This window comes from Bombina bombina, chromosome 8 (assembly GCF_027579735.1).
Source record: "Bombina bombina isolate aBomBom1 chromosome 8, aBomBom1.pri, whole genome shotgun sequence".
Classification (NCBI taxonomy): Eukaryota; Metazoa; Chordata; class Amphibia; order Anura; family Bombinatoridae; genus Bombina; species Bombina bombina.
In genome coordinates, this window is record NC_069506.1 from 126,449,954 (window position 1) to 126,465,655 (window position 15,702).

General features: G+C 37.3%; 1 protein-coding gene across 1 annotated transcript in view; it reads right to left on the reverse strand.

The window, feature by feature from the left end:
• LOC128638026 (claudin-16-like) overlaps positions 1–6,668 on the reverse strand; it is a 77,013-nt gene extending 70,345 nt beyond the window's left edge. The window contains exon 1 of the mRNA XM_053689902.1: positions 6,510–6,668. Within this exon, the coding sequence (XP_053545877.1) occupies positions 6,510–6,668 (159 nt within the window). The remainder of the gene's footprint in view (positions 1–6,509) is intronic.
• Positions 6,669–15,702: the final 9,034 nt, after the last annotated feature.

Genomic DNA, 15,702 nt, shown 5'->3' on the forward strand with positions numbered 1-15,702 from the left:
ATCCTTTGTTTACATTCCTGTTTTTTCAAATAAAGATACCAATAGAACAAAGAAAAATTGCTCATAGGAGTAAATTAGAAAGTTGATTAAAATTGCATTCTCTATCTTGACCATGAAAGTTTAATTTTGACTAGACTTTTAATTAAGGTTGTGTCTCACTATATTAAAATGATAAGTTTGTCTCATTTGTCTTAGACCAAAACCAGTCAGACATTTATCTGTTAGACAAAAAGGAACTGAATTCCTCCTCTCCCTTGTATATGAGTACACATTTATGGGAGAAGGCTTGTGTTACTAATGCTGAACGTGCACTGGTCAGAGTGCTAACATCAGTTCTAAAAGCCGAACCCACTTATCAGGTTGCCATTTCATTGAGTGTTTATATCTGGACTGACGTTACATGTGTATATATATATATATATATATATATATATATATATATATATATATATATATATATATATATATATATATATACCGGCTTATACTTTCCACACCACCCTGTTCATCTATTGTATGCTATTAACATAAAGTGTTACACTCATATAAACACTATCTGATAAACAATTATTCACATAAATATTATTTTAAAAAAATGTATAAGGGTATAAAGGTATATGGTATATGACAAGGTGTTTGAATGGAAAGGGCAATATTGTGTTTGTATATGAGTATATATGTCTCAATATGTGTATGGGTGTGTATATACAGTATCTCACAAAAGTGAGTACACCCCTCACATTTTTGTAAATATTTTATTATATATTTTCATGTGACAACACTGAAGAAATGACACTTTGCTACAATGTAAAGTAGTGAGTGTACAGCCTGTTTTAACAGTGTAAATTTGCTCTCCCCTCAAAATAACTCAACACACAGCCATAAATGTCTAAACCGTTGGCAACAACAGCGTCTATATTTTTTGTGGTCACCATTATTTTCCAGCACTGCCTTAACCCTCTTGGGCATTGAGTTCACCAGAGCTTCACAGGTTGCCACTGGAGTCCTCTTCCACTCCTCCATGACGACATCACAGAGCTGGTGGATGTTAGAGACCTTGCCCTCCCCCACCTTCCATTTGAGGATGCCCCACAGATGCTTAATAGGGTTTAAGTCTGGAGACATGCTTGGCCAGTCCATCAACTTTACCCTCAGTTTCTTTAGCAAGGCAGTGGTCGTCTTGGAGGGAGGGGATCATGCTCTGCTTCAGTATGTCACAGTACATGTTGGCATTCATGGTTCCCTCAATGAACTGTAGCTCCCCAGTGCTGGCAGCACTCATGCAGGTCCAGACTATTACACTCCACCACCATGCTTGACTGCAGGCAAGACACACTTGTGCTTAACACCATCTGAACCAAATAAGTTTATCTTGGTCTCATCAGATCACAGGACATGGTTCCAGTAATCCATGTCCTTAGTCTGCATGTCTTCAGTAAACTGTTTGCAGGCTTTCTTGTGCATCATCTTTAGAAGAGGCTTCCTTCTGGGAAGACAGCCATGCAGATTGAATCTGACGTCAGCGGGCGCGCTCCTTGGCGGTGCGTGTGTTGTGCGCACAGTGGGAGGTGTGAAAAGAGCGGGGCAGGTGGCGAGGACTGTAATGTACGTGTGAGCGGAATGTGGCTGCAGCTCGGGAATACGATTATTCATTGTCCTGATGAAGGCCCAGGTGTGGGTCGAAACGTTGACATCACAATGATTCTTTAACATGGAAAATAAATATTGAATATGTTTTGATCACTTTAAATCCTGTGCGTGCCCTCCATTTTTTGGACATATATATATATATATATATATATATATATATATAAATAAATAATATATATATATATGTATATATTTTTATATATATATATATATATATATATATATATATATATATATATATATATATATATATATATATATATATATATACTGTATATCTGTATACAGTTGTGCTCATAAGTTTACATACCCTGGCAGAATTTATGATTTATTGGCCATTTTTCAGAGACTATGAATGATAACACAAAAACTTTTCTTCGGCTGAAGCCATTCATTATCAATCAATTGTGTTTACTCTTTTTAAATCATAATGACAACAGAAACTACCCAAATGACCCTAATCAAAAGTTTACATACCCTGGTGATTTTGGCCTGATAACATGCACACAAGTTGACACAAAGGGGTTTGAATGGCTATTAAAGGTAACCATCCTCACCTGTGATCTGTTTTCTTGTAATTAGTGTGTGTGTATAAAAGGTCAATGAGTTTCTGGACTCCTGAAAGACCCTTGCATCTTTCATCCAGTGCTGCACTGACGATTCTGGATTCTGAGTAATAGGGAAAGCAAAAGAATTGTCAGGGGATCTGCAGGAAAAGGTAGTTGAACTGTATAAAACAGGAAAGGGATATAAAAAGATATCCAAGGAATTGAGAATGCAAATCAGCAGTGTTCAAACTCTAATCAAGAAGTGGAAAATGAGGGGTTCTGTTGAAACCAAACCACGGTCAGGTAGACCAACAAAAATTTCAGCCACAACTGCCAGGAAAATTGTTCGGATGCAAAGACAAACCCACAAATAACTTCGGGTGAAATACAGGACTTTCTGAAAACATGTGGTGTGGCTGTTTCAAGATGCACAATAAGGAGGCACATGAAGAAAGATGGGCTGCATGGTCGAGTCGCCAGAAGAAATCCATTACTATGCAAATGCCACAAAGTATCCCACTTACAATGCACCAAACAGCACAGTGACAAGCCTCAAACCTTCTGGCACAAAGTCATTTGGAGTGATGAGACCAAAATTGAGCCTTTTGGCCACAACCACAAACGCTACATTTGGAGAGGAGTCAACAAGGCCTATAATGAAAGGTACACCATTCCTACTGTGAAACACGGAGGTAGATTGCTGATGTTTTGGGGATGTGTGAGCTACAAAGGCACAGGAAATTTGGTCAGAATTGATGGCAAAATGAATGCAGTATGTTATCAAACAGAACGCCTCATTTTCCACTTCTTGATTAGAGTTTGAACACTGCTGATTTGCATTCTCAATTCCTTGGATATCTTTTTATATCCCTTTCCTGTTTTATACAGTTCAACTACCTTTTCCCGCAGATCCTTTGACCATTCTTTTGCTTTCCCCATGACTCAGAATCCAGAAACGTCAGTGTTTTGTTCTATATTTAACTATGGAGTTGATTGGAAATTGTTTGTAATAAATCAATTTGTCCCCTATTTTCTATGGGGAATTTATTTAGGGCAGCAGTGGAGCAGCTAGACCGCAGTTTAAATGTAAAGGGACATAATACCTAAATGTTGAATCACATTAAAGTGATGCAGCGTTTCTGTAAAAAGCTGACTAGAAAATATCACCTGAACATCTTTATGTAAACAAGGAAGATATTTTACCTCACAATTTCCTCAGAAGTCACATCCCACTGTAAAGGGAATTTAAACATCCAATCAGGACGCTTGTCCTTGGGACTTGCAGCATTCATCTGGAATGCGCAGGCACAGTCACTTTATTTTCCTTCTAAATTTAATAACGTTTATGATAAAATGTTGTGAGATTTCTGTAAAATCTAAAGAGATCACAGTAAAGCAAAGTGTGAACTCAGCACTGATTAAGCTGATTGGCTGTTGCTTTTCGCACCATGCAGATGACAGTAAAAAGCGTAGCTCTGGATTACAAAGAATTTACTCTGGGGAACTGAAGAAATTGTGAGGTTAAATATCTTTTTTTTCACACAGAGATGTTCATGGGATATTTTCTTGTCAGCTTTATTTCCAATTACCATTTGAGTATCTTGTTCCTTTCAAGGAACATGAAACCCAAAACTTTTCTTCTGGAAGCGGTTTGTGCACACGCTGCTGCCATATAGTTTTCTTGCAAATATATAACATTGTGAAAAGAACATTTACATTAGTTTTAACAAAAATGAATGTAAATTTTAATAAACATACTGTAAAATATATAGATATATAGATATATTCTATAAATTATTTAGAATATTTTACAGTATTCATTTTTTAAAAATATTTAAGTTAACAATACTAAGTTTTCTTATGCGCTAACCCGAATGCGTTAAGATCTAAATTAAGAAACAGAATGTGCAAAACACATGTTCTTCACATAGAAAATAATGTATTTTTTATGAGGTTGCGCTATCCAGACATGCGTTAAATTCAATTGTGCTTGAGCAAGCATGTTTACTTTCAATTTGTAATATGCGCGCTACTTCCGACTAGCGCTAACTCCTGTGATAAACCCAATATCGCTTGTGCACTATGGTTAGCGCGCCACTCATAATCTGGCCCAGAGTGTTGTTGTTTGTTTTCCCCTAGACCAGAGCTTTCCAAACTTTTCATGTTGGTGACACACTTTTTAGACCTACATCATTTCGCGACACAGTAATTCAGTTGTACTAGCAAAAAGGAGGTAAAACTAACTTGTTTTAAAAGATACGGACACATACATAAATTATATAATAACAAAATGTATTTACAAGTAACAGTAAGTATGTGCAAGAATTAAAAAAAGTTTAATAACACCAATAGCTACTTACTATTTTATTGGGGTGTATGAGGTTGATGGGATGAACACAGTTTCGGAATATTTGGTGTAATATTAGATAAAGACACTCGCATTTCATCATCAAGCATTTTTAAGCTTCCACTTCCTATCCATATATCAAGAGCAGGAGCAGCAATGCACTACTGGGAGCTAGTTGCAAAAAAATCCCTCTGACTTCAGCTCAGCATTTAAGCTGCCACCCTCAGAGCTCTGTGAGTCCGACTGACTACTGCCCGCGCTGCAAACAGACTGCTGTCCCACTCACTGGCTACACATGCAGTCACAAGCCAATTAAGGAGACTACACGTGCAGTCAGGAGCCAATGTGCCGCCAAATCCGCCAATGGTAATAGTTTCAGTTCCCACTGAGCTGTGCCAATTGGTTAAGATGATCTGTGACCCACTAGGTATCAATCACGTGTCAACCATGTGATATGCGAAATAGGCAGGTGGAAAGTCAGAAACCAAAAAACAATTTAAAAAAAATATTTAAATTTAAAAAATTTGTGCTGAAGCAAGGACACACCTACACACTGCTGCCGACACACTAGTGTGTCCCGACACACAGTTTGGAAAGCACTGCCCTAGACATTCTTTTGTATCTAACTTCTAATCCTAATGGAGAGATATGATAATCTATGGTTCTGTTATGCTTTATAGGAAGGGATCTTACATTGATACATTTTTAATTCTAAGAGAAGATAATGTCGATAATCCAAACACCACAAGACAAATGATGCCATACAAATTAATTTGGCAGCATTATTTTTTATTAATTATTTACCATTTTTCCCCCAAAGTGAACGCATTAGAAATCAGTGTCAAATGGATCATTTAAAATAAGACATTCCAATTAGTAATACCATTGGATTTATGTACATATGAGAAGTAAAAGCTGTTCCAATTGCTTTTGTCTTTAAGTGGAAACAAATACATTAGTATCCGTTTTATATTTCCTAGTAAAATTCATTGGATAATATGCTCTTCCTACTAATTCTGATTGGCTTATAAGTACTTCCTGCCAATGCTTGTGCTGATGCTGGTGCTAATATTTCAAGGGATATGAAACCCAAACATTTTCTTTCTTGATTCAGATAGAGCATGTGATTTTAAACAACTCACTATTTTACTTCTATCATCAATTTTTCTTTGTTCTTTTGCTATCTTTATTTAAAAAGCAGAAATTTAAAGCTTAGTAGCCAGCTCATTTTAGGTTCAGCACCCTGGATAGCGCTTGGTTATTAGTGGCTACATTTAGCAATCGTAAGCCAGGTTCTCAACTAAAAATGGGCCGACTCTTAAAGGGACACTGAACTCAAAATTTTTCTTTTGTAATTCAAAAAGAGCATGCAATTTTAAGCAACTTTCTAATTTACTCCTATTATCAATTTTTCTTTGTTCTCTTGCTATCATTATTTGAAAAAGAAGGCATCTAAGCTTTTTTTTTGGTTTCAGTACTCTGGACAGCACTTTTTTATTGGTGGATGAATTTATCCACCAATCAGCAAGGACAACCCAGGTTGTTCACCAAAAATGGGCCGGCATCTAAACTTACATTCTTGCATTTCAAATAAAGATACCAAGAGAATGAAGAAAATTTGATAATAGGAGTAAATTAGAAAGTTGCTTAAAATTTCATGCTCAATCTGAATCACGAAAGAACATTTTTGGGTACAGTGTCCCTTTAAGCTTTACATTCCTGCTTTTTAAATAAAGATAGCAAGAGAACAAAGAAAAATTGATAATAGGAGTAAATTAGAAAGTTGCTTAAAATTGCGTGCTCTATCTGAATCACAAAAGAAAACATTTGGGTTTAGTGTCCCTTTAAGTAAAATTGAGATAAGTAGATATATATGAGATCTTTGTTATATCTTTGGGTGCAAATTCCTACAGTGACCTGTTTATGTAAATACCACAATTAGATATCCTCAGAATTGTGCTCACCTCTAAGCTGTCATCGGCATTCACCATCCAGCAGTCCGTCCAAGTGGCCACGATCAGGAATACCGTGGAGACAAAAGCTAGGCAGAGAGCCATGAACTGAAGCACCACGATCATTCTCAACTCTGGAGGACTCCAAAACACAAATAACTGTTTACACATCAATGGAAAATAAAGACATGATTCTATAATCATCTATTGCAATGACTTCCTACAATGAGCTTTTAACAGAGGCTAGAAGAGTAAACCTTGTTAGAATGTCTTCCATACATATAAGTCAAATGTTTCTAACAGCTACCCTAATAGAATATAAATGCTTGTAATTGATACCTTAAAAATGTATAGGTGTCAGAATAGTTTTGTATTTTAGAGGATTTATAATGTTAGTATTCTTTGTCTCCCAGTGATGGTCTGTAAATTTTAATATAAACAGTTAAAGGGCCATTCTTTAGAGCATCTAAGACTAGCAACCCTGTACTATTGTGCGTTTAACTGCTGCAAAGAGGTTAAACACACAGTAGAAGTGCCACTTGAGACCCTTAGAGCACTAGTGGGCAGAAATAGCCGCTGTACAAATTAGCAGCGTGAGTCGCACAACTCGTGCTGCTTATTGGATCATCGGTGGTTTCCAATTGGGAACGGCAGTATTTCTGTGTGCTTAACTCCTTTGCGGGGGTTAAACAAATAACGAATACAAGCATGGAATCTTTTCAACTGTTATGGCCTTTATCCAGCCAATACAGAGCTGATACTGCAGTATTTCATGGGATAGGTTTTTATGCAGCAAGGGAAAAGTGTGAGGCAGCCGTACATTTCAAACAGAGACGTTAGATGGTTCTCATGCAGGGAATTAGGTATTTTAGGATTGAAAATAAAAGATTTTTTTATGTTTTGTTCTGGATCCTCACTTTCATTATAATTCAGTGTGAATGTCAGAAGGCGAAAAAGCTCACTAGCAGTGAGGTCTCCAGGAATTAAGTATTGGGGAGGACACTTCCCAAACACCCACTAGTGTTTTGTGGGCTGGGCTGCAATGGAAGGGGTGGGATTGGGTGGTCCATCAGTGGGATTAGGTGTGCCATGGGCAAGGCCAGATGTTCTGTGAGCAATTCCAAGCAGTCTGCAGATGTGGTCGTGTGGACCTAGGGCTTGCCTGGGCAGAGAGGTGCTAGGAAAGTCACAACACTTGGGGCAGGGTCAAGGATAGAGTAGGGTGTGTTGTGGGCAAGGTTTGACACAGCTGGGGGTGTTGTGGGCAGAGACAAACCTGTCCCTAGAAATGCAGACATTTACCCTGACTGGGGAAGCTGCGAGAGGGAGGGCAGATGGACTCCTTTGACCAGTCGTCCCTATTTTTAAGGGACAGTCCTATATTTGGGCAGTGTGTCCCTATTTTATTTTTGTTTTGTTGTTAAGGGCAGTCCTTAATTTAGTCAGTCTGTCCCTATAATTTTTTAAAGGGCTAAGTTAAGCGGTTCCATATTGCCCCGAATTTGCCCAAATTGATTTTTCTGTCCCTTGACCCAGTAAGTAAACAACAAGAACCAACTTCACTTTACACCTAATCAGCCGCAGTTACTTTTCCAACCCAGCAGGGGTCGCTGTTGCATATCACAGTTTAGCACTTACAGCTACATCATGGGCTGGCATTCAAAGGCAGGGATAAAGTGTTTGGGGCTGGAACACTTACAGTAAGGATAACAAGAGTTTTATCTTAGCAATAGTTTTTATTATTGGCTTTTATTGGGCTAGATTACGAGTGGCGTGTTAACTGTTGTGCGCAAGCCCAAAAAGGGGTTTATTACAGCTCTTTGTGTAGCAGGCATATTACTAGTTGAAAGTAAACGCTTTGGCCTCTAGTTATCAAGCTCCGGATGGAGCTTGACGGCCCCTGTTTCTGGCGAGTCTTCAGACTCGCCAGAAACAGCAGTTATGAAGCAGCGGTCACAAAGACCGCTGCTCCATAACCTGTCCGCCTGCTCTGAGTACGATCGGGTTGATTGACACCCCCCTGCTGGCGGCCTATTGGCCGCGAGTCTGCAGGGGGCGGCGTTGCACCAGCAGCTCTTGTGAGCTGCTGGTGCAATGCTGAATACGGCGAGCGTATTGATCGCCGTATTCAGCGAGGTCTGTCGGACCTGATCCGCACTGTCGGATCAGGTCCGAGAGACCTTAATAACTAGAGGCCATTATCTTAAGCACAATTTAATGCACGTTGGGTCAGACCTCTGGTTAACTGTTACACTTGACTTAAAAGTGGCACAAAACACATCAAAAATACTTTTAAAAGTAAAGTTACTAACACTATCTAATAAAAAATATTTAATAAAAATATTGCATAGAGAAGTTATAAGTGCTCAAAGATATGCAGTGTATAACAGACATATATACATATGTAAACACATAAATATGTAAATATATATATGCATTGGAGCCATTTGCAGTCAAGTAGCTGAAAACATTTAAAATCATATTTATGCAATATTTATATTTAATAAAGTGTTATAATGTGTATTTACTGTAAACATTTCACATTCCAATGTTCTTCACATAAGGGAATAGGCTCTAAGTATTTATAAATATATATTCCTGTATATATCTATACCTATATAAAATCATATATATATATATATATATATATATATATATATATATATATATATATATATATATATATACTGTATATGTATAGATATAAATTTTACCAAAAATTCTTCTTTTTGCGATCCATTGAACTCCATGGGGGTATACGTAAAAGCAGTTGCATTTAACCAATGCGTGTCAGGTTAGCACTCGCCCACAAACTGTTTACTTTCAACTTGAAATACGAGCGCTACCTGATGCATCTAGCAAAGTTAATGCACAAGCAAACTACCACTCCATTCGTAATCAGGCCCTTTGTAGGAAAACTATTTTCATATGCCTGTGTAGATAAAACATTTTCAACATAAGATTATTATTATTATTATTATTTTGAAAACCATGCTTTGCTCAAAATAATATATATAGGCCTAAACTCTAGACTCTATTGCAGCTGTATAGGAGCAAAATAATTTTTTAATTTAAAATGTCATGTGCTAAATCATTAGACCATCTAAGTTTTGCATTATGGAAGTTAGCTGTGTCTTTAACCACCACAAAGAGTATAAAAACATGAGTAAAGTTACTCTCAGGAGCATTGCAGGAGAACCTGGCAGTTGAACCAAACATAAGCGACAGTTGCATGTGCCAGCCAATTGTTGGTAGACATGTGCAAGGCGAAAAATTTTGTTTCTTTCGTTTTCATTAGTTAAATAAAAAAATTTAGTTTTGGGAAATTAGTTATGTTAAGTTAAATCGTTTTTTGGATCCATTAGTTTTTTTGAATCCGTTCGTTATTTAGTATCCATTCTTTATTCATATTTATTATGCTATTCTAAAGTTTATATCCGATGGAATGGATCCGAAATAAAGAATGGATCTGAAAAACGATTTAACTTAACATAATAATATGCCGAAACAAAATTATCTTAAACCGCTGTCACCCACATCGCAGACACTAAATAAAGCTATTCATCTAGATTACAAGTTGAGCGTTATGAGTCAAATAGCAGCATTGTGGCCCATAACGCATCATTTTCCCTAACGCAGCCATTACAAGTCTTGTCGGTATAGCTGTACTGCAAGCCTTTTAGCCTGTAATACGTCAGTACCGCACTCGTAAAAATTACGTTTTTTCATGGGATTCCCATAGCGCTGGTATTACGAGTTTTGCGTTCTGGCTAAAAAAAACGGCGTTACAGCCTAAAATGACAAGATCTGTAACGCCATCTAAAAGCAGTAGTTATGAGTTTAACGCTACAAATCTGTAACATAAAGCTCATAACTAAAGTGTTAAAAAGCACACTAACACCCATAAACTACATATTAACCCCTAAACCGAGGCCCTCCCGCATCGCAAACACTATAATAAATGTATTAACCCCTAATCTGCCGCTCCCGACATCGCCGCCACTAATAAAAGGCATCAACCCCTATTCCGCCGCTCCCCGACATCGTCACCACTATGCTAAAGTTATTAACCCCTAAACTGCCGCCCTCCCGCATCAAAACCACTATTTAAATATTATTAACCCCTAATCTGCTGTCCCCCCACATCGCCCCCACTATACTAAAGTTATTAAGCCCTACACCACCGACACTATAATAAACCTATTAACCCCTAAACTGCAAGACCCCTCACAACGAAATATACTAAATTAAACTATTAACCCCTAAACAGAAAGCCCCCCACATTGAAATAAACTAAATTAAACTATTCACCCCTAAACCTAACAACCCCCTAACTTTATATTAAATTTAAAATGTCCCTATCTTAAATTAAATTAAAACTTACCTGTCAAATTTAAAAAAAAGTTTAAACTAACAATTAAACTAATATAATTATTAAATTAAACTAACTACCAATTAAATAAACTAAACTACACATTAAAAAAATCATAACACTACTCATCTAGTATATAATTACAAAAACAAAAAAATACTAAATTACAAAAAATAACAAACACTAAATTACGGGAAATAACAAACAAAATTATCCAAAATAAAAAAGAATTACACCTAATCTAATAGTCCTATCAAAATAAAAAAGCCCACCCAAAATTAAAAAAAACCCACCCAAAAAACCCTTAAACAAAATCCTAACACTAACCCCTGACGATCCACTTACAGTTTTTGAAGTCCTGCTTGAACGATCTTCATCACGGAGTTGAAGTCCTCATCCAGGCGGCAAGAAGTATTGATCCAGGTGGCCTCTTCAATCTTCATCTCGGCGTTGAAGTCCTCATCCAAGCGGCGAGAAGTCTTCATCCAGGCGGCCTCTTCAATCTTCATCCAGGCGGCATCTTGTATCTTGATCCCGGCAGTGCAGAGCGGGTCCATCCTGAAGACATCCGCCGTGGAGCAACCTCTTCATACAGTTGCCACCGTACACTGAATCTTTAATGCAAGGGACGCGATTCAAGATGGCATCCCTTGCATTCCTATTGGCTGAAAAATTTGAATCAACCAATAGGAATTAGGGCTGCTAAAATCCTATTGGCTATTCAAATCAGCCAATAGGATTTAAGCAGCTCTCTTTTCATTGGCTAATTCATATTAGTATTATTTAGTTAATATGATCAGATGATATATATAGATGATGTAGACAAATCCTGCAACAACCCGGGTTGTCTACTACAAGCTAATTGGGACTTTCTCCTTTCCTCCGTGCGCTAAAGCACTAAGTGCAGGATTTGTCTACATCATCTATACTTTAAATTAAGAATTCCTTATCATCTAAAAAGTTACCTAATATTTCCAGCCAATCCCACCCGATAATCTAGGTCGTGACGTCAGACGCCAAGACACATGCGGCGCTGCTATGTCACTATGTAAGAGGGAAGACGGACGCTGTGAACGGCTCTACAAAAAATAAGGTAACCTGTTTATTCTGCAAATACAACCCCTGAAAAATAAGGGCACCTGTCTTAACTGACAATAACATCGACCAAAAATTGGAAAAGTTTTACTTCTATATACTGTCTTATGAACGCTCATAAACTTTTTTGAACTGTCAAAACTGCAAATAAGCTGGGTATAAGGTATCATATTGGCCTACACCTTAACGTTAACTCCATAAGACGGACATTTGTATATGAAAATAATATATATATATATATATATATATATATATATATATATTTATATATATATATATATACACGCTGGATAGCATATAATTGTGGTTATATGGTTTTATGTGATTTAAAAAATGTTTTGCTAAACATTTGGGAGACGTCCCTATAATATGATGTTTTAAATGTAGATAATTGAGATAGTTTTTTATTTGTTCTTCTCATATATTTTTTGTAAAGTAAATACTGTTAAAATCACTGCGGCTCTTAATGTTTCTATTTTTTTTCACACTGTGTTATATACACAACTAAGTAAATACGTTTTTTTGGGCACATCTATTGTTATCTACATGCGCAGCAAAATATATCTGCCACTTTATATTTAGTTGATACACATCCGCATATATAATTAAGTTAGTTATATACCTTTAGCTTTTAGCGCACCTATCACCCCCTGTTTGCACATTATTTAGTTAATAATTGTAACTTTAGTTTAACTCTAGTTTAATTATGTTAACGTTAGGGGGTGTTAGAGTTAGGGTTATGTTAGGGTTATGTTAGGGTTAGGGTTACGATATGGTTAGGTTTAAGGGTTAATATAGTTTAATTTAGATTTTTGCGATGTGGGGGGCTTGCGGTTTAGGGGTTTATAGATTTATTTAGTGGTAGTGATGTGGGAGGCCAGAGGTTTAGGGGTTAATAGCTTTATTTAGTTGTGGCGATGTCGGGAAGCGGCAAAATAGGGGTTAATAAATTTAATATAGTGGCGGCGATGTTGGGGTGCGGCGGAATAGGGGTTAATAACTTTAGTATAGTGGCAGCAATATCGGGAGCGGCAGATTAGGGGTTAATAACATGTAGGTGAAGACGATGTCGGTGGGGGGCAGATTAAAGGTGTTTAGTCTCGGGGGTTTATGTTTGGGTGTTAGGTTTAAACGGTAGTTTTCTTTCTCCATAGACTTCAATAGGGCTGCGTTATGGAGCTTTTTTTTCCGCAATCGCAGGTTTTTTTCTGACACCTTCTCCCCATTGATGTCTATGGGGAAAGTGTGCATGAGCACGTCAAACACAGCACTTGTTTTGTGTGCGGTATGGAGCTCAACGCAGCCATGTAATGGCAGCACTATAGGGGGTTAAATAACGCAACTTTTGTTGCGTTCTTTACTTTCCCTATAGCTCTCAAAACACGTAATCTAGGTGACTAGCCCCTAAACCGCCGCTCCTCACATCGCCAACACTAACTAAACCTCAAAACAAACAAAGAGATAGTTCCCAGTCAAAACATTTCAAATGATTGTTGAAAACTCGTAGCCTGTGATTATGAGTTGCAATAAAGTTCACAAGGGATAGGCAAGAATAGGCCACAACATACAAACACTTAAACACACAACCCCCAGTCCTGTATATAAACGGCATCCACAGTTGCGGAGTAGGGATCAAAACACTCACCCTTCTGCCGTGGTCAAAACTTCTCACATCCAGTTCCCGAATGCTAGAACTCCTCAGAGGTATACTCATGTAGCGTAGGGACGAATTCTGGCTGAAGTACCATCTCCCTTTAACCGCTACCTCCTCTCCGTTCCAGCTTACTTCCGGGTGTAGTGGATGCAGCATGTGACGTCAGCGGGGTGTGTGAAAGAAGAAGGTGTGTTGTGGTTGGCCAATCAGCTTCTATGTGCAAACAAAGCTTAATCTTGGGTAAACCGGAGCAGTAGCAGCCGTGGCTATTGAGTGTGAGGACCCAAAAATAAATTTCTGCCCAAAAGAGGGACTCCTAGTAGGCCCAATAGAATATATAAGCAAAGGAGAAGGCAGACGTCCTTAGGTGTTAAAATTCCATTTTCTTTAGTCAGTAGTAGGTAAAACATCAAAACACAAGGATAAAATGCAGGCTGGTCTGACTATTTTCGGCGTTGTGCCGTAATCATAAACCTGCTACACACTGGGAAGTGAACATTTTAAAAGGGTTATCCTGCACAGGTATTGGTTGATTAAGAGGGAGGAACAATACCTCCTCTTTAACCCCTCACATGTCTTAATCAATACTATTTATAGACTGAGACTCATGTATAACATTTTTCAGACTTAATTAATAGTAGGCTTAATGGATGGAGATTGAAGATAGATAAAGAAAAGAGCACAATATTTACATAGCTATAATTATACATATACCATAAGCGTATATATACATATGCATAGAAAATGCAATTACTGACCCATAGGTAGTGTATGGTTTAGCTGTGACACTCTAGACCCATATAGTTAACATTGGCTGCAAACATAGTCACTGTCCTAAATAGCCCAGATGTATTTATAATTTTACATGCAAATTTTGTGGCTATGGGACGTGAGGGGATAACAGCCCAAAATATATATGGGAATGTGCAAAGGGTAACAGTGTATCAAGAATGAACACGACAGGATGCCTAATTTATATCTGAGGTGACCAATCCTAAGGATTGTATAAACTTTGGATAATGCAGACTGATTAGAAAGGTTAAACTAATCAGACATATATAAAAATCCACATTAGCATGTGTGTGTGTATATATATATATATATATATATATATATATATATATATATATATATATATAGGCAATAATTCAATGCCAGTGATAAATTAAATCAAACTCAGAATTGAAACCATCAGGAACCTGAGTATGGAGCTTAAAAATCCAGAAGGCCTCTTGTCTAGCCAAGAGCTCATCTTTATTGCCTCCCCTGGTTGGTTGGACCTTGTATTTGCACTATGACATTACATACTTGGGAAGGTACGTTAGGTACATTACTACTGTTCATTGTAGGAACGAATTGGAGCTGCATGTGAGGATTTTAAATGTATTTGTCTTGACTGCTATTGAAGCGTTTTGATATAGGGATCCAAGATTTTGCTAAGGGTCAACAGCCGTTCATTTGTTTTAATATATATGGAGAGATTTATTTGTTTGTTTCTTTATATGCTAATGCTCTGTTCTTAGGTAGCTTAGACGGCTTAGGTGGTTCAGTTCACAGCAAGTTCGCAAATGTATTGGCATTAAATCAAGTGGATAATAAACAGCAGTAATATACCTAACGTACCTTCCCAAGTATGTAAAGTCATAGTGTAAATACAAGGTCAATATCTGTAGGTTATAGTTACACTACACCAGCCCTTCTTTAGAGCACAACATAAGTTTGCACATATTCTAATACTAGGCTACATTATACCACCTTTGTTTGTTTGTTTTTTTTGCTGTGACTCTGTTTTCAATATGTATGCCCATTTTCTGTGAGTCTGTAACACTTAAAGGGACAGTCAAGTCCAAAAAAAACTTTCATGTTTGAAATAGGGCATGTAATTTTAAACAACTTTCCAATTTACTTTTATCGCCAATTTTGCTTTGTTCTCTTGTATTCTTGGTTGAAAGTTAAACATAGGAAGGCTTATATGATAATTTCTAAGCCCTTGAAGGCCGCCTCTAATCACATGCTTTTGTATTTGCTTTTCACAACAGGGGAGAGCTAGTTCAGGTAAACCATATAGATAACATTGTGATCAC